Source organism: Grampus griseus, assembly GCF_964374135.1.
Source record: "Grampus griseus genome assembly, chromosome: 3".
In the NCBI taxonomy this organism is placed as follows: Eukaryota; Metazoa; Chordata; class Mammalia; order Artiodactyla; family Delphinidae; genus Grampus; species Grampus griseus.
The window spans coordinates 126,439,030-126,466,128 of record NC_139019.1 but is presented as its reverse complement, the minus strand read 5'-3'; the positions used below and the strand labels follow the sequence as shown (position 1 = coordinate 126,466,128).

Genomic DNA, 27,099 nt, shown 5'->3' with positions numbered 1-27,099 from the left:
CTGCAGGGAGGGCCCTGTCATTACCCCCATGTTGTAAGGGAGGAAACTGGGACTCAGAGGGATGGTTTACCTGCCCAAAGTTATGGGGTGTGTCTATTATGAAAATGTATCTTCTTTTCATTATAGAAGATAGGAAAGGAATGACAGGAGAAAGGAAAGAGGAGGGGAATGGGGAGAAAGGAGGAGGCAGTGAGGTGTGGGTGTCTTGGCACTCTGCCCCCTGCAAGGACAACGGGCCCAGAGTTGTCCTTGCATCCCAGAAGGCTCACTGGGAGAATATTTATGAGAAACCTCAACATTGAGAAGAAGCGTGACCTCCCAGCCTGTCTGTCCCTGCCCCGTGACCGCTTCTGGCTATAAACAGCCTGTTTATTAACCCCAGGAAACTGGCTCCTCCGCCACTTAGCTTTATCTCCTGGAATGGGCAGGCTTGGAGAGCAGGGGCTGCCTGGCCAAGAGTTTCCAGACGGGGAGGAGCAGCTGCTAGGAACTTGATGATCCTTAAAGAACTGTGCCAAAAGCAGCCACAGACAGTCCCCACTCTGTCTGCACTCCACCCCCTTGCAGACTTGCTCAAGTCAGCACGGTGGGTTAATAGGCCGGAAAAGCCCTTGACCCAATGGTTGCCACTTTAAGGGAATTAAAGTTTGATTCACTCATTATCTTCCTTAATGATCCCCATCATTTTAGATCAATGTGGTGACACCAAATGAAATCATGGCTCTAAAGGCACTTGGCAAAATGAACCCCCCCGACCCCCAGTCCAGCACCTGAGAAGTTGTTCCCTCACCCAGTCCCTTATACCTCCCCCATCTCTCTGACCCCCATTCAATCGCTTATGGATTTTGTCCTAACACTCACCCACTACATGCTTACCACTACACACCAAGTCTCGGCTGTGAAATGAGGGTTATAATTGTATTGACCTACTAGGTTGCTGGAGGAATCAAATGAGATACTTTCTATAAAGTTTAGTACCACTCCTGGCACCTCTCTGTACTCAATCAGTGTTAGCAACATCTATTGCCAGGTGTCTGTTGAAAAATTCCATAAAAGGCCTCCCACAATGTTCTTGTAAGTAACCTGGAGTGGGAATATTTTTGAATGGGGGACAAGAGATGAGGCAGGAACTGGCTGGGATTGGAACAGGAGGAAGTGGACTTCACCAGTAGCTTGAAGGACTGGAATGAGAACACCAAGAATGCTGGAATTTCTGGGAAAGGGAGGGCGTGTGCAAACACAAGAATTGGATGAAAGGTCATAGGACATTTACAACTCAGGAGAGAACAACAAACACCGGCTCATTCCAAGGCTAGTGGTGGGACACGGTGACCTTTCCAGGACACAGGAGCTTGTGGCTATAATTGAAAGGTGTTGAAAACTAGCTGAGCTCACAGCGCTCATCCTGCTGGTTGCCTCTGCAGAGTCGGTGCGTGTTGTGGTTCCCCCCTCCACTTTGCACTTCCAGAAACTTCTCCCAGTGTTCCCAATACTATTTCCCTACCCCCCATAGCCTTGGAATATGTCCCCAGCTCTTCCATTCTCTCTTATTCCCATTGAATCTATATATTTTTTAGTACTTTTATTCACATAAGTCATTATGATTGCATTCTTCTTATAAAATTAAAACTAAGGCTAAAATCCCATTTCACCCCTCTTGCTCTTCATTTTTTAAAATTAATGTTTATTGGAGTATAGTTGCTTTACAATGTTGTGTTAGTTTCTGCTGTACAGCACAGTGAATCAGCTATACGTATACATATACCCCCTCTTTTTTGGATTTCCTTCCCATTTAGGTCACCTCTTGCTCTTCATTTTTCTCACAACTCTTTTCCTCCAGCATAATTAACAGTATGATGCTTCCAGAATCCTTCCAGAATCCTTCCAGAATTTTCTCTGTGTGCACACACACCCACACACAATATTTAAAATATATGTGACAACATTTTTTGTTTAGCTTCTTTTCTTCTTTTTTAGTAAGTAGCACTACACATTATTATTATTGTGCTATAACTTGCTTTTCTCTCCCACTCTATGTTTTGGAAATCTGTCCATGTTAGCATTTTTTTATCTACTTAATTTTTAACCACTGCACAATGTGGCTGTTTCATGGTTTATTTATTCACTCCTCCCCTCACCCCACCTTTCACTGCTACAAACAATGCTGCTGTGAACATCCTTCATACAATTTCTTGTGCACTTGGGATTTTTTTTCTCTACAACAGAAATCTGACAGTGGAATTACAGGTTATCAGGGTACAAACATCCCCTGCTGAATCCTAAGTATAGATTCTCCCTGGCCTGCTCCCAGTCATTTCCACTGATTCTCGGGTACCACATCTAAATCACCAGCTTCCTGCTCCTAACTCCCCACTGAACATCTCTACCCAGAAGTCCCTCAGGTTCCTCAATCTTATATAGGAAAAGACACCTTCTCTCCCCATGGCCCCCTCCTGGTGTACACGCTTACATTCTCCCAGTTGCCCCAACGTGTAAACCGTAATAATGGTCCTCTCCTCTCTCCCCATTGTCTAATGAGATGTCATATCTTGTGGATTTTATCTCAGTAATGTCTTTCAGTTCTCATTTCTTCTCTGGTTACCTTTGGCCAGGATATTATTTTAACAATCCCCTAATAGTCTCCTTGTTCCCTTATGCAACGCATCAAATTTATCTTCACAAAGCACAGGTGATGTCATTCTCTTTGGTTGGTTCCCCCGCTATGAAACACAGTGGGATCTCCTTGGCTTGCTCTTCACAGGTTTCTCCAATCTGGCTCAGTTTTCTCCCTCTAGTTTTTATCTCTCCAGATCCCTCCTCTTTCACCTGGAGTAACCTGAAGTGGGAATATCCAGGCACACCGATCCCCTTGCATTCCCAAATGTGCCCGTATTTCTTGCCTCCAAGACTTTGTTTCTCTGTTTCCTCTCCTAGAAGTCTCTCTCCTAGCTCTGCCTATTAAAGGTCTACCATTCCTTCTAGGACCTGCCAAATACACATTAAGGATGTGGGTTCCAGGGTTCTGACACAAGTAGCCAGTTTCTTAACCTCTCTAATCATCCATTTTCTTCCCTATAAAAAGGTCATTAACACCTTCCAGATCTGTGGGGAACTTTTAGTTAGATTATGCATATAAAGGATTTAGCACAGTGCCTCCTAGAGTAAATGCTAAATAAACCTTAACTCTTATTGGCGTCATGCTTCTTTTATAAAGCTGTGCTTGGTCTCACCATCAAAGGGACTTTCTTGACTTCCAGCGCTCTCTTTATTCTAGTGGGCATCTAGTCATTCAGTTTCTTATGTCTAAGTCTGTCCTCACACCTGATAATGACCCCCTGAGGATCAGGGATCCTCTAATTCTTTTTTTTAAAAAATAAATTTATTTTTGGCCGCATTCGTTGATGCACGCGGGCTTTTCTCTAGTTGCTGCGAGTCGGGGCTACTCTTCATTGTGGTGCGTGGGCGTCTCATTGCGGTGGCTTCTCTTGTTGTGGAGCACAGGCTCTAGGCATGTGGGCTTCAGTAATTGTGGCACGTGGGCTCAGTAGTTGTGGCACACGGGCTGAGTTGCTCTGCGGCATGTGGGATCTTCCTGGACCAGGGCTCAAAACTGTGTCCCCTGCAATGGCAGGCAGATTCTTAACCACTGCGCCAACAGGGAAGTCCCTCATTTTTAAAAAATAAATTTATTTATTTTTGGCTGCGTTGGGTCTTCGTTGCTGTGCACGAGCTTTCTCTAGTTGTGGCGAGCGGGGGCTACTCTTCGTTGCGGTGCGCGGGCTTCTCATTGTGGTGGCTTCCCTTTGTTGCGGAGCACAGGCTCTGGGCGCGCAGGCTTCAGTAGCTGTGGCACATGGACTCAGTAGTTGTGGTGCACAGGCTTAGTTGCTCCATGGCATGTGGGAATCTTCCTAGACCAGGGCTCGAACCCATGTCCTCTGCATTGGCAGGCAAATTCTTAACCACTGCACCACCAGGGAAGTCCCTTTGATTCATTTCTGCATGCCTCAGAGTGTCCCCAGCACAGTGCCTAGACCTGAACTGAATGTAAGGAGAATGCCACTGTCAATTTGGAAGTGCTGTGAAGGAAAGAGAGCCAGCTATATGGAACCAGAAGACAGCTTTGAATCCCACCTTGGCACTCACTGGTTGGTAAGAATCCATACACACCACCCAGTTTCCGTATCCATAAAATGAGGAAAATACTACCACCAGCCTCACAAGGTTGGGGTGAGCTTCTGTGTGCCAAAGAACTTTCTTTCTTCCTTTTTTTTTTTCTTTCCTGAAAGCAAAAGAGTAAGAACTTTTTAGTTGTTTTTGTTTTTTGAATCTTAGTTTGTCTTCTCACAGTAGCCTGCTTCCCCCTTGTGGAAAAAATTCAAATTACATGTTAAAATCAGTCAATATAAATAATCTGGGAGCCAGAGGTTGATCTCAGCATTGTTTATATCACTGAAAAACTGAAAACAAACCAGGCCTTCAAACAGGAGTTTGGCTACGTATACATGCACACGGGGGAAATTATCGAGCCATTTGAGTATAAGGAAATAGATGTGTAGGGTGTCCTTCTAAATAAAACCCTAATTATAAACACACAAACTTTGCACAGTTTTGTAAGTGTCTACACACATGTGAAAGGATAGTACATTAAATGTTAATAGTGCTTGGGCTTCCCTGGTGGCGCAGTGGTTAAGAATCCGCCTGCCAGTGCAGGGGACACGGGTTCAAGCCCTGGTCCGGGAAGATCCCACATGCCGCGGAGCAACTAAGCCCGTGCGCCACAACTACCGAGCCTGCGCTCTAGAGCCCGTACTCCGCAACGAGAGAAGCCATCACAATGAGAAGCCTGTGCACCGCAATGAAGAGTGGTCCCCGCTCGCCGCAACTAGAGAAAGCCCGCGCGCAGCAACGGAGACACAAAGCAGCCAAAAATAAATAAATAAAATAAATTTAAAAAAAAATGTTAATAGTGCTTATGTTGGGTAGTGAAATTCAGTTGCTTTTCACCTTCTCTACTGTTGTATGTCTGAGTTGTTAACAATGACCTTATTGCTATTAGAAAATTTTAATTGTGGGGGAAACTATCTGTAAAACAAGAAACCCCTTAGTTACCTGTTGTGACAGGCCAGTCTGAATCAGGGAGTAGTCTGAGTCATGGATTCTAAAAATATTTCATGCTCCAATGCAGTGCATGCTCATACACAGCAAACTAGTGCTGAAGTCAACCCCAGATATGCAGATCCCATTGAGAGGCAGCATCAACCATCAAATGATAACAGATAAATATCTGCTCCTTGGGCCTGCTGCATGCAGAGAGCCCGGGCAGGAGAGGGTGGGAACAGCAAGCCAAGGGGAATAAAGGATCTTGGGCTGGAGTTCTGGGAGCCTCTCATAAGTGGGCCGATGGGAGCTGTGCATCCACGGTTCTTGGCCAGGCTGATCTGAAGTCCTGAATCTGACCCTCTGTTCCCAGCCCCAGTCAGACATGCAGCCTAGACAAAATCCCAGAACCGTCCAGGCCTTGCTGCAGACACTGACCAGTGAGCAAGTGTGTCCTCTAGGGCTCTAGTCTAGAGTGGGGGAACAGTGGAGCATGAAGAGGACAAATGTGGTAAGTGTTGGAGACCAGGAGGACCTCTGGAGCTCAGGGGACAGAAGGAACCTCCTGGGAGTCAGGCGGCTGAGGAAGTTCCTGGAGGAGGTTGCAAATAAGTTGAATACACATTTGTTCAGCATTTTACCCAGGGTTTTTCAAAGATTCAGCACCCAAGGGCCACCTAATGGATAGCCAGAGCATATGAAGATTATACATTTTATGTTTTTTGTTAGTCACTATTTAAAACAGAATTTAAATTATATAAAAGTAATACTCTCCTACCAGTGAGAGGGATGATACTACTTTTAGTCTTTAACTGAAGTGTGTATATCTGGCTCCACGAGGGAAGGTCAGTTTTACTTCTGGTTGTTTTCTTTTTCTTTCTGCTATATTAGAAAAATCTGAACTTAAAACTGTGGGTCATCAGTCACTGTGGAAAACAGTATGGTGGTTCCTCAAAAAATTAAACACAGAATTACCATATGATCCAGCAATTCCACTTTTAGGTATATACCTAAAAGAATTGGATGCAGGGACTCAGACTTGTGCTCTTAACCAGTGAGCAATACTACCTTCCCAGCTGTCCAGAGAGCTTTTAAAACTTGAATGACAAAAGCTGATTCCAGTAGTACCAGAGGGCCAGTGAATGTCATAACTGACAGTTACATTCAGTGGCTTCAAGGAGAACAGCCATTTATAGAGCCATGAATATATGAGGCAAGCTTAAGTGTAGGTGCTTGGTGTCTTCACTGCAAACAGAACCTCATTCTCCATTAAACAGGAAGTGTGATCTCAGAGTTCCAAGTCACAGACTTGTACAAGCAGCAGAGTTAGCCTACTCTCCAGAGCTTATGACATAGTGTCCTCCTGCCCTTTGCTTCTGTCCAGAACACTGAGAAATCAAGATAATATCTGCAAGCCAGGGAAATCTTTTTTTTTTTTTTTTTGTGGTACACGGGCCTCTCACTGCCGTGGCCTCTCCCGTTGCGGAGCACAGGCTCCAGATGCGCAGGCCCAGCGGCCATGGCTCACGGGCCCAGCCGCTCCGCGGCACGTGGGATCCTCCCGGACCGGGGCACGAACCCGCGTCCCCTGCATCGGCAGGCGGACCCTCAACCATTGCACCACCAGAGAAGCCCCAGGGAAATCTTATAGAGTTCATTCCCGAATGCAAGCCTGGTCCAACATTCATAAAGCAATGTAATTCATCCTATTAACAGACGAAATCAGAAAAACCATGAGATCATATCTATAGAGGCAGAAAATGTATTCAACAAAATTCAATACCTATATATGATTTAAAAAAAAAGGAACTGAAGAGAAATGGCACATCCAGACAATGGAATATTATGCAGCACTAAAAAGAAATGACCTATCAAGTCATGAAAAGACATGGAGGGAACTTAAGTGTATATTACTAAGTGAAGGAAGCCAATCTGAAAAGGCTATATACTGTGTGATTCCAACTATATGACATTCTGGAAAAGGTAAAACTATGGAGACATTTAAAAAAGATCAGTGGTTGCCAGGGGTTAGGGGGAAGGAGGGATGTATTGGCAGAGTACTGAGGATTTTTTAGGGCAGTGAAACTATTCTATATGATACCATAATGGTGGGTACATGTCATTATACATTTGTAAAAACCCACAGAATATATAGCATCAGGAGTAAACCATAATAGAAACTATGGACTTTGAGTGATTATGATATGTTCGTGTAGGTTCATCAATTATAACAAATGTACCACTCTGGTAGGATATTAATAGTGGTGGAGGCTGTGCCTGTGTAGCGGAACTGTACTTTCTTCTCAATTTTGCTGTGAACCTGAAATTACTCAAAAGAATCAAGTCTATTAAAAATAACTGGGGGACTTCCCTGGTGGCGCAGTGGTTGAGAATCCGCCTGCCAATGCAGGGGACATAGGTTCGATCCCTGGTCCGGGAAGATCCCACATGCCAAGGAGCAACTAAGCCCGTGCGCCACAACTACTGAGCCTGTGCTCTAGAGCCTGTGAGCCACAACTACTGAAGCCCATGCACCTAGAGCCCGTGCTCCGCAACAAGAGAATCCACCGCAATGAGAAGCCCACACACGGCAACAAAGAGTAGCACACCCCTGCAACTAGAGAAAGCCCGCGCGCAGCAAGGAAGACCCAACGCACCCAAAAATAAGCAAAAAACAAACAAACAAAAAACACCTGGGGATTTCCTTGGTGGTCAAGCAGTTAAGACTTCGCGCTCCCAATGAAGGGGGCCTGGGTTCCATCCCTGGTCAGGGAACTAGATCCTGCATGCTGCAACTAAGGGCCCGCATACTGCAACTAAAGATCCCACGTTGCAACTAAAGATCCCACACATGGCAATGAAGATCCCGTGTGCCACAACTAAGACCTGGCACAGAAAAATAAATTTTTTTTTTAAAGTTAAAAAAAAATAACTGGCACATCCATATAATGGAGTATTATCCAGCGACAAAAAGAAATGAGCTATCAAGCCACACAAAAACATGGATGACTCTTAAATGTATATTGCTAGATGAAAGAAGCCAATCTGAAAAGGCAATATGCTATATGATCCCATTTATATGACATAATGGAAAAGGAAAAACTATATGGACAGTAAAAACATCAGTGGTTTTCAGGGATGTTGAAAGAGGAGGAGAGAGTTGAATAGGTGACGTACAGATGATTTTTAGGGTGTGAAACTATTCTGTATGATACTATAATAATGGATGTACATGACACTATGAAATTGCCAAACCCATAGAACTTAGCAGCATAAGAATTGAACCTTATGTAATCAAGTTTTAAAAATAATTTAGGCAGGGACTTCCCTGGTGGCACAGTGGTTAAGAATCCACCTGCCAAGGAAGGGGACACGGGTTCGAGCCCCGGTCTGGGAAGATCCCACATGCCGCGGAGCAACGAAGCCCGTGCGCCACAACTACTGAAGGCCGCGCACCTAGAGCCCATGCTCTGCGACAAGAGAAGCCACAGCAAGGAGAAGCCCGCGCACTGCAACGAAGACTAGACCCCGCTCACCGCAACTAGAGAAAGCCTGCGTGCGGCAATGAAGACCCAACACAGCCATGAATGAATGAATGAATAAATAAATAAATAATTAAAAAAAAATTTAGGCAGTAGGGGGATCTCATGATGGAATTTAAACTTTGATAAAAGAATCTCTGTATGAAATAACTTCACCGTAGGGGGTGATGGGAAAATAATAAACTCGGGATATGAGTGGAGAAGTAAGACCAAAGGCAAGTAAACTACACATAAGTACTGTACTCTGGTTGCTAAAGTTGTTTTCCACAGGGGTTCAGGTTAATAATCCTGGAACTACTACACATGCATACTGGAACTGAACAATTAAATAAATGGATGGCAGATGGTGCGACCCAGGAGTGAGAGGTTACAGTTAAGCTAGTGGGGAAGGCTAGAAAGATCTACGTGATATTGGATTAGAGTTGGAGACATCAGTATGAAATCATGTTTAGCTTAATGAAGGTAGAGATGGGTACATATACAGATATTTATAGGTACGTGTATATCCATGGGTTAGTATAAACATGTATGTATCTTGCTCTCTCAGCTGGGAGGGCCTAGAAGCTGTGACACTACAATACCAACAAGCACACCCAGCACTCAGATCTTGGTTTCCTTTTTATATAACAGCTTTATTGAGATTTAATTCACATACATAAAATTCACCTATTTAAAGTGTACATTTCAATGGTTTTAGTATGCATATTTAGTATATTTTAGTGTATTGTGGTGTGACCATCACCATGATCAATTTTAGAATATTTTCATCACCCCCAAAAGAAACTCTGGATCCATTATCAGTCACTCTCCATACCTCCCCAGCGCCCCCAGCCCTAGGCAACCACCAATATACTTGGACTCTGGATTTGCCTAATTTAGACATTTCACGTAAGTGGAATATTGCAACAGGCGGTCCTTGTGACTCGTTTGTTTCACTTAGCATAATTTTTCAAGGTTCATCCATAGTGTGGTATGCATTAGTGCTTTACTTCTTTTCATAGCCAAATAATATTCCGTTGGAGGGATATGCCATATTTTATTTATCTATTCATAAGTTTATGGACAGTTAAGTTCTTTCACTTCTTGGGTATTATGAATAATGCTGCTATAAATATTTTGTGTACAAGTTTTTGTGTGGATATATGTTTCCATTTTTCTTGGATATATATCTAGAAGTGAATTAATCTTTTGAGGAACTTTCAGACTTTTCCAAAGCAGCTGCACTATTTTACCTTTTTATCAGCAATGTAGTGTATGAGGGTTCTAATATCTATACATCCTTTCCAACAGTTACTGTTGTCCATCTTTTCAACTATAGCCATCTTCGTGGATATGAGATTGTACCTCACTGTGGTTTTGATTTGCATTTCCCCCCGATGGCTAGTGATGTTCAGCATCTTTTCATGTGCTTATTGGTCATTTGTATATCTTCTTTGGAAAAATGTCTATTCAGATTCTATATCTGTTTTTAAATTGGGTTATTTTTCTTTTCAGTGGGAGTTCTTTATATACTCTAGATACAAGTCCCTTATCATATATATAATTTGCAAAATTTTTTCTCCCATTCTTTTCTTCCGTATCTATTCACTTACATGATGGTATCCTTTGAAGCACAAAATTTTAAAATTTTGATAATATCCGATTTATTTACTTTTTCACTCTGTTGCTTGTGCTTTTGGTGTCATATTTAAGTATCCATTGTCTACGGAAGGTCATGAGACACACCAGGCAAGCTGCCACTAGACTGGGATTATAACTTGATTTCAGAAGTAGCGGTATTCACACCTCCATGTTAAAATAAAGTTCATACCTTATATGTTAAATCCAAAGGTAGATGAATGAAAGTCTTAATTATGAAGAAATTTCAAGGGAAGAGATGAAGGAAGTAGCTGTCTTGATCTCCTCACCCCACCTCATTCACCTTCAATTTTCCACTTTCAGCACCTTCAAACCCTGATAGAGTAAATGCTTTTGACTCTTATGATCAAATAATTTTCCTTTTCCCGCATAGCTTCTGTTTGTCAGGGTTTCAAGATTATTTTATTTTTTTCATCAAGCAACCAAAAAGATATTTCTGTTCCTGTCCTGTGTATTCAAGTTCAGACAAACAAACAATTTCCACGGGCAAAAACTTCTTCCAATCAGTAAATAAGGATTTTTCATTGTTGTTAATGTGTTGGATTATGTGAAATTTTTGTCAACCAGATCCAAAATTCTGTGATTCTGTTTCCACGGTGCTGTGATTTAAAAAATTCTAATCCATCGGTGGTTTAGTTGTCAAGGCAGTTATAGGCAGCCTCACCCAGTTCTCTGGGCTCTCTTGTACCTGGAATTTCAGACATGGTTGGTTGGTATTCCCAAGCCAAGTGACATCTTCTTAGAGAAAGTGAATACAGCCCACCTGTAGGTCTATGTGACCTACTTTATAAAGAGAAGACCACAAAAACCATCTTTGTGTTCCATAAGGCAGGCAAATTCCAGTGAGAAGAAAGGACATGAATAAAGTACCCTGGGTAAGTTTTTTTTCTAGAAAGAGAAATAGTCTATTAGCCACTAGAGTCAGATGCCTTTGTGGGGAGAGATGCAAGTATGAATGGAGTGGTCAATATGGCCTTATCCATATTAGAATATATGGGACACATAGTAGAATACAAGATGGTGACTCTTTCCAAGAGCCAAGGCTGCATGATGGTATAACTCCCTGGGAGGGGAGAAGACTCAGCAGATTTCTGCCCTGCAGCAGACCAGGGCCAGAAGGAAAACTGGTCACTCGGGGGAGAAAGAGATGGAGGTCTGGGTCTTTCATCAAGGTTTGTCCTACCCCAAGGGATTTTTCTGTTCTATCAGGTGAACAGAGGGTAAGACCCAGGCTTCAAATTATTTCTAAAATCACTCTAATCCCAGACTCATGCACTCCCGCCCCCACATGCTTCCCCTGCCTCCCCCTTCACATGTGCATTCCATCTTCTAACCTAACAGAAATATATCACAGAAAACCTTTCCTGCTCATGTGTTCACCTAGACACATCGACCCCCCAATGACTTCATGCCGTTCTTCATACCATCTTCTACAGGTGTATCATGCTTTAATCTTCATACACTTAGGTCTCCCCAATCCTGCCAACTCTCTTTTTCCATCATGTCCTGTGTATGGGGAGGTGTCAGGATGCTTCTCAAGTAATTTCTGTTAAAGGAAAAAGGAAGGGGCCCAGCACCCTCCTACCCTGCCTCTTTTGTTCCACTCTACAAGGCTGTCTTTGCAACTTCTAGAGAGTGATTCCATTTGTGGATTCTCTAGCATGTAGATCTAAAGTCAAGACTTTATATACCATTGATCCCATTATTTTAAGTAGTTTCTCTACTATTAACATATTACATTACTAGGGTATATTTGTTACAATAAGTGAACCAATGGTGATACATCATTATTAACTAAAGTCCACACTTTATTCAGATTTCTTTAGTTTTTATCTGATGTCCTTTTTCTGTTCCAGGATTCCACCTAGGATACTACATTATATTTAGCCATCATGTCTCCTTAGGCTCCTCTTGGCTGAAGCAGTTTCTCTGACTTTCCTTGTTTTCATAACCTCAACAGTTTTTTTTTTTTTTTTGCGGTATGTGGGCCTCTCACTGTCGTGGCCTCTCCCGTTGCAGAGCACAGGCTCCAGACGCACAGGCTCAGCGGCCATGGCTCACGGGCCCAGCCGCTCCTCGGCATGTGGGATCTTCCCGGACCGGGGCACGAACCCGTGTCCCCTGCATCGGCAGGCGGACTCTCAACCACTGCGCCACCAGGGAAGCCCCACCTCAACAGTTTTGAGAAGTACTGGTCAGGGATTTTGTGGAATGTCCCCCTGTTGAGATTTTCTTGATGTTTTTCTCATGCTTAGACTGCAAAGGGAGGAAGACCACAGAGGTAAAGCACCATTTCATCATATTATATCAAGGGTTCATGCTATCAACATGACTTATCAGTGTTGATATTGACATTGGTCATCTGTCTAAGGTAGTGTTGGTCCATGTTTCTCCACTGTAAAGTTACTATTTCAGCATTTCTTTCTATACTATTCACTTTGGAAATCGCTAGGCATAGCATACACGTAAGGACTGAGAAGTTAGGCTCTCCATTTTTGAGGGCTGAGTATCTATTGATTTTTAAACTATTTGTTATTTGTTGCTCTAGGATTTAGACAATCTCTCTCTATCATAATTTCCTTCAGATTAATACTAACTTAATTCCAGTCATATATAGAAAATGTGCTCCACTCTGCCCACTTTTGTGCTACTATTTAATATATATTTTGTCTATGTATGTTAAAACCCAACAGTACAGTGTTATAATTGTTGCTTTATATAATTTTATGTCCTTTTGGCTGCACCACGGGGCACGTGGGATCTTAGTTCTCTGACCAGGAATCGAACCCATGCCCCCGGCATAGTGGAAGTGCCGAGTCTTAACCACTGGACCACCAGGGAAGTCCCTAATTTTATGTTTTTTTGAAGAAACCAAGAGAAGAAAGGATGCACACAAATAAACTTAAAAAAAACCCCAAACATTTATCATTTCTGGTACACTTCAGTTCTTCCTGTGGTTTCAAGTTACCACCTGTTGTCACATCCTTACTCCTCTAGAACTTCTTTCTTTCTCCCTTCCTTTGCACTGTAAAATATATTATACCTCTATATGTTATAGGCCCAACACTTCAATCTTTAAAAACAGATTTATGGAGATATAGTTCACACACCACACAATTCACCCATTTAGAGTATAAAATTCAATGGTTTCGGTATATTTACAGACATGTGCAGCAATCTCCACAGTCAACATCAGAACATTTTCATCACCTCAGAAAGACATTTGATATCCTTTAGCCATAATCCCCTCATCTCCTCATCTCCTCCTCCAACCCTAAGCAACCACTAGTCTACTCTTTGTCTCTGCAGAATTGTCTATACTGGACAGTTCATATAAATTGAATCATGTGATACATAGTCTTTTGTGACTGGCTTCATTTACTTAGCATGTTTTCAAGCTTCATCTATGTTGTGTTGTGTATTTCATTCTGTTTTATGGCCGAATAATATTCCATTACATAGATATACCACATTTTGCTATTCATTCATCAGCTGGTGGACATTTAGGTGGTTTATACCTTTTAGTTATTGTGAAGAGTAGTGCTTTGAGCATTTGTGTACAAGGTTTTACATGAACATATGTTTTCTTTCCTCTTGGGTATATACATAGGAGTGGAGTTGTTGGGTGCTATGGTAACTCTATGGTTGGTCATTTGAGGAACTTGCAGAGTGTTTTCCAAAGTGGCTGCATCATTTTACATTCCCACCAGCAAGCAATGCATGTTGCCTACAAGAAACTCACTTAAATATAAAGACACAGATTAAAAGATAATTCCTCCCTCCCATCCCTATGACATTGCTGTCATTCCTTTCACTTACCCATAGGCTGTAATCAACCAATATACTGCCATTATTTTGAACAAACTTATTATTTAGATCAATTAAGACTAAGGAAAATAAAAAATTGTATTTTGCCTTAATTTATTCCTTCTCCAACACTCTTCCTTCCCTTATGGAGCTCTTGAGTTTCTTTTCTTTTCTATATTTAGTTTTGGCTGCCTTGGGTCATCATTGCTGTGCGCTGGCTTTCTCTAGTTGTGGCGAGCTGGGGCTACTCTTTGTTGCGGTGCCCGTGTTTCTCATTGCCGTGGCTTCTCTTGTTGCAGAGCAAGGGCTCTAGGCACACGGGCTTCAGAAGTTGTGGTTCATGGGCTCTAGGGTGCAGGCTCAGTAGTTGTGGCGCACGGGCTTAGTTGCTCTGCGGCATGTGGGATCTTCCTGGACCAGGGATCGGACCCGTGTCCCCTGCATTGGCAGGTGGATTCTTAACCACTGTGCTACCAGGGAAGTCCCGAGATCTTGAGTTTCTGACCTATATCATTTTCCTTCTTTCTGGGAAGATATTTTAACCTTTCTTGCAAGACAGGTCTACTGGCACCTCAAATTTTATTTGAGAGAGCATTTCTCCTTAAACTTTTGAAGGGTCTGGTATCTTTTTTCTGACACGACTCCTGATGCCAGATGTGCAGGTTTTTTCTACACTAATTCTCCAACACCAATTTTATGTTTACCTGGCTAGCAGTTTGGCCGAGTTTTTTGTTTGCTGTAGCTGTAGATGTGAGAGGTAAAATTTCCTCCAGTGTCCTTATTTTTGTCTCCTGTGTTATCTTTAGTTTTCTCTAAACACTTCTGCTCAAATAGCATCTGAGCTTTGCAGTTATTTTAGCTGTAACCCACTGTTATTATACAGGTTGACTGATGTGATGGTAAGATGTGGAGGGAGGAGAGCATTCTATAATCCTATGATTAGGTGCCAGTCGTTTAGTGAGGCTGTGATTTGAGGCTGTGACTTTTACAAGTGTTCTTAGCTTCTCCTACCCCCCAGGTGAGACATGAAGGTTAAAGGGGGCCCGTGTTGGATATTTCTTTTCCTCCATGTCAAAGACTAGAGAGGGGCGGAGTGGAATATTTTCCTTCCCTCAAGTTAAAATAGTTTCTTTTGATGCAAGCCCCTTCTTAAAAATAGTTCTTCCCTTAGGCTCTAGTGAAAACAGTTTCTTTGGATGCAAGTCTTATCTTAAAAAGAACAGAATCCTCTGGGTTTATTTCAAAATGGTTACATTTTTGCTCCCTCTGTCAGAGGCAGGAAGGAACTTTTTTCTGATTGTTACCTGAAGAACTTGGGGGGGGGGTTCCTGGAGATGACTCATGAAAGTGTGGAGGTCCCCCTAAGACTGAACCCTCAGAGTTTTTAACTCTCAGTCTACTTCACACTGAGTTTCCAGCCATTCATCAATTACAATCTAAGTGTTCCTACCTATACTGGCTCCTCTGGTGAGCTTGTTCCTAGTAACCTCTCAGTATCTTCCATTTTCTCTAGTTTTCAGGGAAGGAGTTTGTCCTGTAACCTAAATTCTCTATAGGAAGTGAGAAGAACTGTTGATTTCCAACTTGTTCAGATTTTTTTTTTCTGGTTGTGAAGATGATGGTGACAAATTCTAAGATTTTTCTGTCAGATAAGAAACCAGAAGTCTGCTCAGTTCATTTTACTTCATTCTTTTTTTTCTCTCTGTTCTCAGATCGTATCATCTCTAATGATCTATTTTCAAATTCACTCATTCTTCTGCCAACTTAAATCTACTGTTGATCCCCTACAGTGAATCTTTATTTCAGGTATTGTACTTCTCAACTCCAGAATTCGTTTGGTTCTTTCAAATAATTTTATCTATTGACATTCTCTATTCATGAGCTACTTTCATGAACATAGTTTCCTTTAGCTTTTGAACATATTTATAATAGCTTTTTTGGGAGTTTTTGCCTTAAAAGTTTAACATTTGGGCCTCCTCAAAGGTAGTTTCTATTGCCACTGTTTTTCCTGTACAAGGGATATACTATTCTGTTTCTTTGCATCTCTCATAGTTTTTGAGATACTATATTGTAGGAGCTTTGGGTTCTGATACATCCCCTTCAGGGCTTGTGAATTTGCTGTTTTATTTTGTTAGTTTTTTAAAGTACCTTGCCTGGACTAATCTTGTGACGTCTATTTTCCTCCACCGTGTATAATCTCTGATGTTACTGCTCAGTTCCCCCATCTCTCACCCCAAGCCTGGCTTCCAAGAAGTCACCCCTGGGCCCAAATTATTGTAATGTTCAGCCAGTGATTGGTCAGAGGTGTCCCTAAGTTCCTTGAGCCAGTAAAGCTTCCACTCTCTGCTAATGGATCTGTGTGTGACTTAGAGAATTCTTTCAAGTCTGGCCTATGTTCAGTTAGTGACTATACCTTTCAAGTGCCTGCTCCAGTTGGTTCTGAGTGTGAAACCTAGATGTGTGCACAGCCTTCCAGACAGGGATAACTGTGATCTTCCAGGGCACTTTTTAAGCTATTTCTCTGGTTCCCTCTGTTAAACTTTCGGGTGGCCTGCTATTTCATTTGTTGCTACTTATTTTATGGAATAGAATTCTAATTGCTTGCCACTAAGATCTCTGTTTTCAACAATGTCTGAAGTCAAGCATTCCTTCACACTGTGTACTAAATAAAGTCAGGTCCCTCTGTGGAGCTCTGGAGCTTCCAGTCCTTCCTCTTGCCTGGACAGATGTCTACACTATTGCATTGGAGCTGAGGAAGCTTCTCGGTTTCTCCTCTTGGCATGGAAACTCCTCCCTGCAAGTGGGATTTGGGAGGAGAAATGGAAGCCCGAGGTCTTTTTGATTTACTCCTCCCCGCATGGAACCTCTGCTCTATAAATGGGAGTTTGGAAAATAGCCTGCTGTCCTTTCAGCTTTCGGTCCCCCATCACCCCCTGGCGTGGAACATTTGCCCTACAAACAAAAAGCCTGGAGGGGGGTGGATCAGGGCCCCAGTATTCTTGGCCTACCTTGTCTTGGGTAGAGCTACTGTATAAGAAACAGCTAGGCTGGGAATGGGAGCCCAAGTCTTCTCAGTTGGAGCTGACTACAATTGAGCTCCTGTAACATGGAGCTGGGGTGGGCAGATCCCACATGCCGCGGAGCAGTTGGGCCTGCGTGTCCGGAGCCTGTGCTCCGCAACGGGAGAGGCCACGACAGTGAGAGGCCTACATACTGCAAAAAAAAAAAAAAAGGGGGGGGTAATTTAGTCACCAAAAACAACTATTTAAATTGTAGTGAGTGTTGTAAGAGGCCATGGCTACTTTCTTTTGCTCACTCTCATATGATATCTATCTCATATATACTTTATGTAAATAACAATACATTTACATACTCTTATCACTGATCAAGAGGTAGCAGGAGTCTTATATATGCCAACAAACAACAGGAAAAAAGTTTATTTTATACTTTAGAATTCTTATTTAGGATGCCCTATGTTTTGTTACAATTCATACTTTGTTAAAAGAAAAAATAGGGAATTCCCTGGTGGTCCAATGGTTAGGACTCTGCACTTTCACTGCCATGGCCTGGGTTCAATCTCTGGTTGGGGAACAAAGATCCTGCAAGCTGTGCAGCACAGCCAAAAAATAAAAAAAAATTTAAAATTTAAAAAAAGAAAAAATAGTATTATTTAATGTGGAAAATAATTGGTAATGGCATTCTACATATATAATGCTTATTTTATGTTCGTAATTGTTAGCTTCACATAAGCAATTCCAATACCTATATGATTTACGTTATGTGGTGCATAATGTAATGTAGAACAGTTTGGAATATAATGCTTTCATATTTTGCAGACTGTCCATATATGATTTTCTAATTTTGTTTTGACTAGCCCACTTATTAATATTTCAAAAGTCTTTGTAGTCCACAGTAAGCATGTATCCTTTAACAAGGAGGTGTACTTTCTGTAATATCTTCTAGACATACTTTGGCATCACATCTGAAATATGATTTCTACAGAAACATAGCTACATACTTTTCTAAATTTGTTGAATTAATAGGCTTCTTCTTAAGACTTCTTGATACATAATAAGGTTTGATTTCTAATGAAGGCTTTCTGTCACTGTAATTTTTAGTTGAAGATATTCCCACATTAGTTTCTCTTTTAAGAAACTTTTTCTTTATGAGTCCTCTTATGGCGACAGAGGGCTGAGCTATGTCTGAAGGCTTTCCCACATTGATTGCATTCATAGGGTTTTTCTTCTGTGTGAGTTCTGTGATGTATAATGAGGTCAGACTTCTCAGAAAAGGCTTTTTTACACACATTACATTCATAAGGTTTCTCCCCAGTATGGATTTTCTTATGTCTAATAAGGCAGGACACTTCACTGAAAGCTCTCTCACACCTGGTACACACATAAGGTTTCTCTCCTGTGTGTATTCTCCAATGTACAAAGAGGTGTGACTTCATGCTGAAGGCTCTCCCACATTCATCACACACATAGGGTTTCTCTCCAGTATGAGTCCTCTGGTGAATATTGAGGTGTGATTTTTGGAAAAAGGCTTTCCCACACTCATTACACTCATAGGGTTTCTCCCCAGTGTGAATTCTCTGATGTTCAATGAGGTGTGACTTATGGGAGAAAGCTTTTCTACATTCAGTACACTCATAAGGTTTCTCTAGAGTATGGATTCTCAGATGTATAACGAGATTTGATTTCTTGCTGAAGCCTTTACCACACTCAGTACATACAAAGGGCTTTTCTCCTGTATGAGTTCTCTTATGTATAATGAGGTCTGACTTCTGGAAGAAGGCTTTCCCACATTCACTACATTCATTTTTTCTTGCATATCTTCTGTTACCACTAAATAAGTCTAAATAGTTAAAACTTCTACCATACGGGTCATGTCTTTGGAGTCTTTGTTTTGAAGAAACAAAGGCTGTGCTAAGATGACATCTATTTTCAAGTGCATTACAATTGTTACGCTTTTCCTCCGTCACAGTTTTCTGGTCAATGAATGCAACATGCCTGAAAAGTGTTCCTTGGTTCTCTCGGTGCCTCTCCACGTGGTCATCAACTTGCCAGACTTCTTCTAGAAGGAAGCATAATAAACTATATGTTGGTGAATATTTCTGCTAATGTATTATGACTCATAGCTTTTTGCCCTATTGTGAGATTGAATCTTTACTTGCAGACCCAGTATCCATATCTAAAAGAAATACCAAGGCTAAATGGAATCTATACCCCTGAGCTTAGCAGGAAAGCCACAACTTTTAAAAAGCCTGTAGTAGTAGTAAAAGAACTAGATAATATGACAATGAACATAAATATATTTGACTATATGCAAACAAGACTTTGTAAACTGGGGAGAAAAATGGAAATAATGCCAAGAAGTAGTAAAAAGGAACAAAGAAAAACAGCTGCTACAGGGTCAATGGGAAGAGCCCATCTAGGAGAAATAAACGTGACTAGGGTAAAATGGTGATTAGAGGAAATAAAGGAAGGACTGGATGAGGAACAGAGAGATTTGAGCTAGTGTCTCATCAACTCATTGTTGGATTGCTGTAGTTTAATCTTCACTTGTCTCTTTGCTTCCAGTGTCTTTGAGCTCTTGTCTATTCATCCAGCAGCATGAAACTGATTTTATAAAACCATCAATTCTACTTGTAAACAGGAACAATTTTGTAGCCAGTATAATGGTAATTCATTCTTGTATAGGTGTGAGGGCGCAGGAATTCCTATGTCCAGTAAGAGGAAAATATGCCATAGGATAAGCCAAGCTTGCTTCAGGATTAGAGTCACTGCTAAATTCTGATTACTGAGTGTATCATATTATTCTATAATAGTTCATAGATAGTGAATCAATCCTGACTTTTAAATATTCTCCCTACCTTGCTCTCTACCTACCACAGATGGAAAATGAATTGTCATTAAGCACGTGGGCTCTGAATCCAGATTACAATCTTAGTTTCATCACTAATTAGATGTGTGGCACAAGTCAAGTTAATCTCTTTGGGCCTCAATTTCCCCTTCTATAAAAAAGGATAATAATAGCACCTATCTTACAGGATTTTGTGAGGATTAAACGAGTCAATCGCTTTAAGTACTCAGAATACTGCCTAGCATGTAATGTTTCACTAGTTATATATTATTATATTTATTATTACTGATCCTCAGACAACTATGTCCTTGCCACTTTCTGCTTTATATCATGTTTTCCAAGCGTCTGGATTCTATTAATGTAATCTTAAGCAGTAGATTTCTCACCCTGTGTCTAAATTCCTATCAATCTTCATTTTTATCTATTGATATTTTATAAACTTCTGACAGTACCTGACTACTGTTACACTTATGCTACCTATATCCAGAGCAATAAAGGCACCCCTTGGCTCAGAATTTGACAATCCTACCGAGCTTCCTGGCCCAGTTCCCAACATGTAAGTCATCACTCTTTAAAGAAAGTGAGTAAATTTCTATTCTATATCTACCACTGGAACCCCAGAGGCTTCAACACATATCTTTTATCCCAGTGATACTGTGATTTATAATAAGAAATATATATTTCATCTTTGTCCCTGTTTCTGGCACAGAGCTCCAAAAACCCTTGTAATTTCCTAAGTGATGAGAGTCATAAAGGTGTCTTTTGTTATGTTAATAAGTGACTTACGGGAAGCATCTTAGGATCGGGGCTGGTTGCCAGTGGAGCCAACAATGTGATTAGAGGACTGGAACTTTCAGTTCCATGCCTCAACTTCCAGAGAGGGGAGAAGGGCTGGAGGCTGAAGTACTCACCAGTGGCCAATGATTTAATCAATCGTGCCTATGTAATGGAGCCTCCATAAAAACCCTAAAGGAGGGGGTTCAGAAAGTTCACAGGTTGGGGAACCAGAGTGCTTTCATGTACCACCATGTTGGGCCCCAAACTCCATGAGGCCAGAAGTTCCTTGAGTTTGAACTTCTGACCTCCATACCTGTAAGACAATTAATTTCTGTTGTTTTAAGCCTAGTTTGTGGTAATTTTCTTTTTTCTTTTTTTTTTTTTTTTTTTGCTGTACGTGGGCCTCTCACTGTTGTGGCCTCTCCCGTTGCAGAGCACAGGCTCCGGATGCACAGGCTCAGCGGCCATGGCTCATGAGCCCAGCCACTCTGCGGCATGTGGGATCTTCCCAGACCGAGGCATGAACCCGCGTCCCCTGCATTGGCAGGCGGACTCTCAACCACTGCGCCACCAGGGAAGCCCTGTGGTAATTTTTAAATTGCAGCCCTGGGAAATTAATATAATGTTAAAAAAAAAAAAAAAGACACTATGACAACGCAAGGGTGATGGTGGGTAGGCTAGAATGCTAGAGAAATGAAGATCAAAAACTCTAGGTCCAACTCCAGTGACTTTTTAGCAGAGATAGAAAAATCCATCTTAAAATTCACATGGAATCTCAAGGGACTCCGAGTAGTGAAACACTCCAAAAAAAGAACAAAGTTGGATAACTAACACTTCCTGATTTTAAAACATACTACAAAGCCACAGTGATCAAGACAGTGTTGTCATGACATAAAGACAGATAGACAGACCAAAGGAATAGAATAGAGAGCCCAGAAATAAACCCTCATGTATATGGTTAAATGATTTTCTACAAGAGTAGCAAGATCATTCAATGGGGAAAGGACAGTCTTTTCAATAAATGGTGCTAGGAAAACTGGATACCTACATGCAAAAGAATGAAGTTGTATCCTTATCTTATGTCATATACAAAAATTAACTGAAAATGGACCAAAGACTTAAAGAGCTAAAATGATAAAACACTTATTTGGGACTTCCCTGGTGGTCCAGTAGTTAAGACTCCGCACTTCCACTGCAGGGGGTGCAGGTTCGATCCCTGATTGGGGAACTAATTTCCCACTTGACCACAGAGTGGCCAAAAAAAAAAAAAAAAAAAAAGATAAAACACTTAGATGAAAATACAGAAAAAAGCCTCATGGAGTTGGATTTGGCAATGATTTCTTGGATATAACACCAAAAGCATAGGCAACAAAAGAAAAAATAGGTAAACTGGCAGGCAGACTCTCAACCACTGCACCACCAGGGAAGCCCCTGGATTTCATCAAAATTAAAACCTTTTGTGTGTCAAAGGACACTATTAAGGGAAATTGCTGGATCATGTGGTAATTCTCTATTCTCTATTTACATTTTTAAGGAATTCCCATGATATTTTCCACAGCTACTGCACAATTTTACATTCCCACAGAATGTGAGAAAATACTTGCAAATCATATATTTTGTAAAGGATTAATATCCAGAATATATAAAGAAACAACCCAGTTATAAATAGGCAAAGAGGGGGGCTTCCCTGGTGGCACAGTGGTTAAGAATCCACCTGCCAGTGCCAGGGACATGGGTTCGAGCCCTGGTCCGGGAAGATCCCACATGCCACGGAGCAACTAAGCCCGTGTACCACAACTACTGAGCCTGCGCTCTAGAGCCCGCAAGCCATGACTACTAAAGCCCATGCGCCTAGAGCCTGTGCTCCGCAACAAGAGAAGCCACCACAATGAGAAGCCCATGCACCACAAGGAAGAGTAGCCCCTGCTCACCACAACTAAAGAAAACTTGCGCAGCAACAAAGACCCAGTGCAGCCAAAAATAAAATAAAATAAATACATTAAAATAAAATAAAATAGGCAAAGAACTTGAATAGACACTTCTTCAAAGAAGATATACAAATGGCCAATAAGCACATGAAAAGATGCTCAACATCACTAATCACTAGGGAAATGCAAATCAAAACCATAATGAGATACACTTCATACCAATTAGAATGACTATTTATTTAAAAAAACTAGAAAATAACAAGTGTTGGTGAGGATGTGGAGAAATTGGAACACTTGTGCATTGTGGTGGTAATGTAAAATTGTGCAGTAGCTGTGGAAAATATCATGGGAATTCCTTAAAAATGTAAATAGAGAATTACCACATGATCCAGCAATTTCCCTTCTGAGTATGTACCTGAAAGAATTGAAAGCAGAGACTCAAACAGATATCTGTACACCAATGTTCATAGAAGGAATATTCACAACAACTAAAATGTAACAACTCAAATGTTCACTGGTAGATGAATGGATAAATAAAATGTGGTATATACTACAATGGAATATTATTCAGCCATAAAAAGGAATGACACATGCTACAATATAGATGAACTTTGAGATATTATGCTAAGTGAAATAAATCAGACACAAGAGGACAAATATTCTAAGATTCCACTTATAGGAGGTATCTAGAATAGTCAAATTCGTAGCTATAGAAAGTAGAATAGTGGGTACCAGTGGCTGGCGGAAGGTGGAACAGAGTTATTGTTTAATGGTTTCAGTTTGTGATGATGAAAGAGTTCTAGAGATGGATGGTGGTAATGGTCTCACAACAATGTGAATATACTTAATACCCCTAAACTCTACACTTTAAAATGGTTAAAATGGTAAATTTTATGTTGTCTATATTTTGTCACAATTAAAAAAAAATATCTTCTCAAGGTCCTAAATGAAGTTGATAGGGATCACAGGCAGAATACACCTGAAGGAGAAACTGTAAGTCTCTAACAGCCATGCAAAAAAACCCACATTAATATGTGAAGGTGGTACACAGAAATGGTGTTCAGGTAGATATGAAACTTATGTTAACTGTCCCAAGTTATTTCCAAAGGTCCGAGGCCTTTAAGAAGAGAATCTGAAGCATATTTCTCAAAGATGCCAGCCCTCATCAACCAACTGTGAACTTCATTTCATTCACTTCCATCCACACAACTCTTCCCCTGACTCACCTGGGTATCTCCAACTTGAGATTTCTCTCTCCACCATCCATGGTTCTTCTCCTTGTTCCAATTTGTAGATCAGAGCAGGCTTGGTGGTTTTATATCCTGTCAATGAGAAATGATAAGGGATTTGGACCTAGCTACTTGGGCTTCAGGTCCTTTGAACTCTCAGCTTCATCAGGGACTGCCTGATAAAGGTGCTCACTTGTACCTTAAAAAGAGGTTTTTTAAACAAACGTGTAGCCGTAGCTCCCCAAAGATTGTCAGTTGTCATCAACTGAGACTCAGAGCCACACTAGTAAAAGTATCTCAGAGGGCTGGCAATTTGGAGCAACTGAGAAGGGAAAAGCAGTCAATCAGGTGCATACCAATCAACACTGGGAAACGGTCCTCACCCACTGAGATGAGGTTGATATAGTTCTCCAGCATCACATCCCGGTACAGATCCCTCTGGGGAGGGTCCAGATACTGCCACTCCTCCTGGGTGAAATCCACAGCCACGTCCTTGAAAGTTACTGGTCTCTGTAACGACACATTTCTATTCCAACTAAAATGATCTATGACGCATAAAATGAAAAAAATACATGGCAACTTGTTTCTAACCATGTTCATTAGTTGACAATGCTTCCCAAAATTTAGTCCCACTTCGTTTGGGGGGATATTACACTAAACTGGTCTCATTCTGTTTCCCCAGCACTGTGCTTTGATGCCTGTTTGTCTAGATTTATGTTCTATTTTGTGCACGACACAAAACTCATATTTGAAATACTTTATACTTGTGAAATAATTACCCATTAGGCCATTCATGTAATAATAAGTCATTAAACAAATATTTACTGAGTACCTACTACATGTCCAGAACTGACTGTCCTAAATGCAAAGGATCAAATATTGGAAGCTGATCCAATTTGCCAATATGTCAAGCCATAGAAAAAATGCTTACTCAGTGTCAAAAGTTATACAATGAGAAGGCACTGTTCAAACCGCTCTTGATAAGCTTTTTAACGAAGAATAAAACACTTTCTCAATGTTTCAAATTACAGTGTACTAAATATTTGTTTTTATTATTTTTCATTTCCCTATACTTGTATAACCAAGAGAGGATTCAATGTTCTGACAAAAACGTTTAAGGTCACAGAATAATTATAACCAATGGGGAAAATCTCATTGATTATTAAGATTGCTTTGAACTATTTCAGCTCATGTGGTCATTTTTACAATCCTGTACTACTGGTCCCGTATAGCAAAACAAACTAACTCACCTGGGACTTGGTCATTTTCTGTAACCCTTGGGTGAAGGCAGAGATCTATGAAGACAGAGAGAGGTTTAAGAGAATGAGCCATGTGAGACCAGGTATGACTTGAAGATTCCAGAATCACTGGTGTAATAAACCCTGACACAGGTGACCATAACAACCCATACACAGCTGCCTCAACAGTTGGGTTGAAGAAGCCACTGTGGGAGAATTTCCCCCGGGGTCCTCCAGAATTCATTGAGAGAAAACCACAGATTTGCACTAAGATTTAGCTACAAGGATATCTGTTGTAGCACTTTTTAACAAACTTAAAGTTGGAGCAAATTAAAGAACTGGTTAGTCAAATAGATATATACCCCCCCAAGTAAATTTGTAATCATCAAAAATGATGTTGTCAGAAATTTATCAAAATGTAAGTGGTAGTTGATGTACACCCTTCTCTGACCCTCTAGTCATGCGTTCTGTGGACTCCAACCAGGGCTGTAGGACTACAGATAGGCTACAGTTTGAAAGTAGGATGCACCAGTATTGGGTTCTCAGTGGGACCAAGGATCTAGGCAAAGACATCTATAGACTTGGAAATATAGTGTCCACATGGTGAGATTCATTCAACAGTCTGTCTGGAATCTGCCCCAGGGGAACTGAGGTGCAGGTCCCTGTGGTTTAAGCTGAGGAGGAGCAGAGTTCAGTCAAATGCTGTGTTTTAGTCTGGGAGACATGTTGTAAAAAGTAGGAGAGTTGGAAACAAATATCTGGGCTTGAATTTACCTGCTGTCTATTTGAACTTGAGCAAGTCACTTCACCTTCCTGAGCCTCAGTAAAATTGGAAATAATACCTGTGTTGTACCAGTGACTTTACCCACCCACCCCTTTTTAAATTAAGCTAACAAATATATTTTACAAAACAACCTAATGTTAATGTAGGGGTGTGTGTGCGTGTTTGTGTGTGTGTGTGCGCACTCACGTCCATGCTAGCCGTTCCCTCTGGCCAGCACCCACTTCCACTATTTCATCAAGACTTTCGTCAGATACCAAGGAGGGCTCCCTGTCTACCTAATTTAAAATTAACCCTTCTCCCATTTCCCTTACCCTGATCTACTTTTTCTTTTTGTATAACACATCACCTTCTAGTATACTACATAATTTACTGATTTATTATGCTTATTGTTTATTGACTGTCTCTACTTAACTAAAACTAAAATTTCGTAAAGGCAGGGATTTTTGTCTGAATAGTCAATAGCCAGCACCAGGAAAGTGTTTGGCTCATAGATGCTCAAAAAATAGTCATTGAAAAAAAATACATATGTAGCTATAGTAAGTTTCATAAAACAATGCTTATTACATGGGATACATATATGATATTTTACAGTATTTTTTTTAAATGTTCACATACAAGAGTACATACTATAGAATTCCATTTATATGATGTTCTATAAAGGCAAAATTAACCTGTAGAAAGTGGAAAACTGGTTGTTTCTCAGCATACGGGGGGAATGATTGACTGGGAAGGTTCAGAACTTTCTGGGGGATTAAAATGTTTTGTATTTTGATGGTGTGGTGGTTAAATGGGTGTATACAACAATTTTTACATTTTTATTCTCTGTAAGTTACGTGCAAATTATTCTACGTAAATTATAACCCAACTTTTAAAAAGCACTGGCAAATAAAAATACTAGTCTTTACTAACTGAACAGATTTCATCACCCATACTCACGACCGTACTGGGTTTCAACCCATAGTTTGAAAAACTGACTTACAGGGTTGCTGTGGGGTTAAAGCTAGACACCTTTGGAAAAGCAGGCAGCATTCCACCGGCAACAATTCAGACCTTCAGTAAAGCCTGGTTCTCTTTCCACACCCCAGAGGGCATTAAACACTTGTGCGCTCCGGCCACTGGTGGATGCGCTCCGGGTCGCCACACCTGCAGAGCCCCTGCATCGCCCGATCCCCGACCCGCAAGAACGCAGTC

At 41.1% G+C, this 27,099-nt stretch overlaps 1 protein-coding gene across 2 annotated transcripts; it reads right to left on the bottom strand.

Moving 5' to 3' along the window:
* Window positions 1-4,070: 4,070 nt before the first annotated feature.
* LOC309819658 (zinc finger protein 300-like) lies at window positions 4,071-26,974 on the bottom strand. 2 transcript variants are annotated; one of them, XM_082650009.1, is made up of 6 exons: window positions 26,917-26,974; window positions 25,137-25,181; window positions 24,270-24,396; window positions 23,884-23,979; window positions 23,038-23,072; window positions 18,765-19,163 (listed from the first exon to the last, which is right to left on the bottom strand). In XM_082650009.1, exons 1-6 carry the CDS (start codon window positions 26,935-26,937, stop codon window positions 19,068-19,070), a joined length of 420 nt encoding a protein of 139 aa, XP_082506135.1. In that variant the 5' UTR covers window positions 26,938-26,974; the 3' UTR covers window positions 18,765-19,067. The 2 variants fall into 2 exon arrangements, with proteins under 2 accessions (XP_082506136.1, XP_082506135.1); XM_082650010.1 differs by lacking the exons at window positions 18,765-19,163; window positions 23,038-23,072 and adding an exon at window positions 4,071-4,282.
* Between the last annotated feature and the right edge of the window lie 125 nt (window positions 26,975-27,099).

Bases quoted from the DNA above. Each gene is read 5' to 3' on its own strand.
- LOC309819658 (XM_082650009.1), bottom strand. From the start codon at position 26,937: ATGCTGCCTGCTTTTCCAAAG. The intron at 23,073-23,883 runs GTGAGTCAGGGG...CAATTCTTTCAG, and splicing joins CTCAAGTTGGAGATACCCAG to GTACATACTCAGAAGGGAAA. The intron at 19,164-23,037 runs GTAATTCTCTAT...GCTTCCTTCTAG, and splicing joins GGAAATTGCTGGATCATGTG to AAGAAGTCTGGCAAGTTGAT.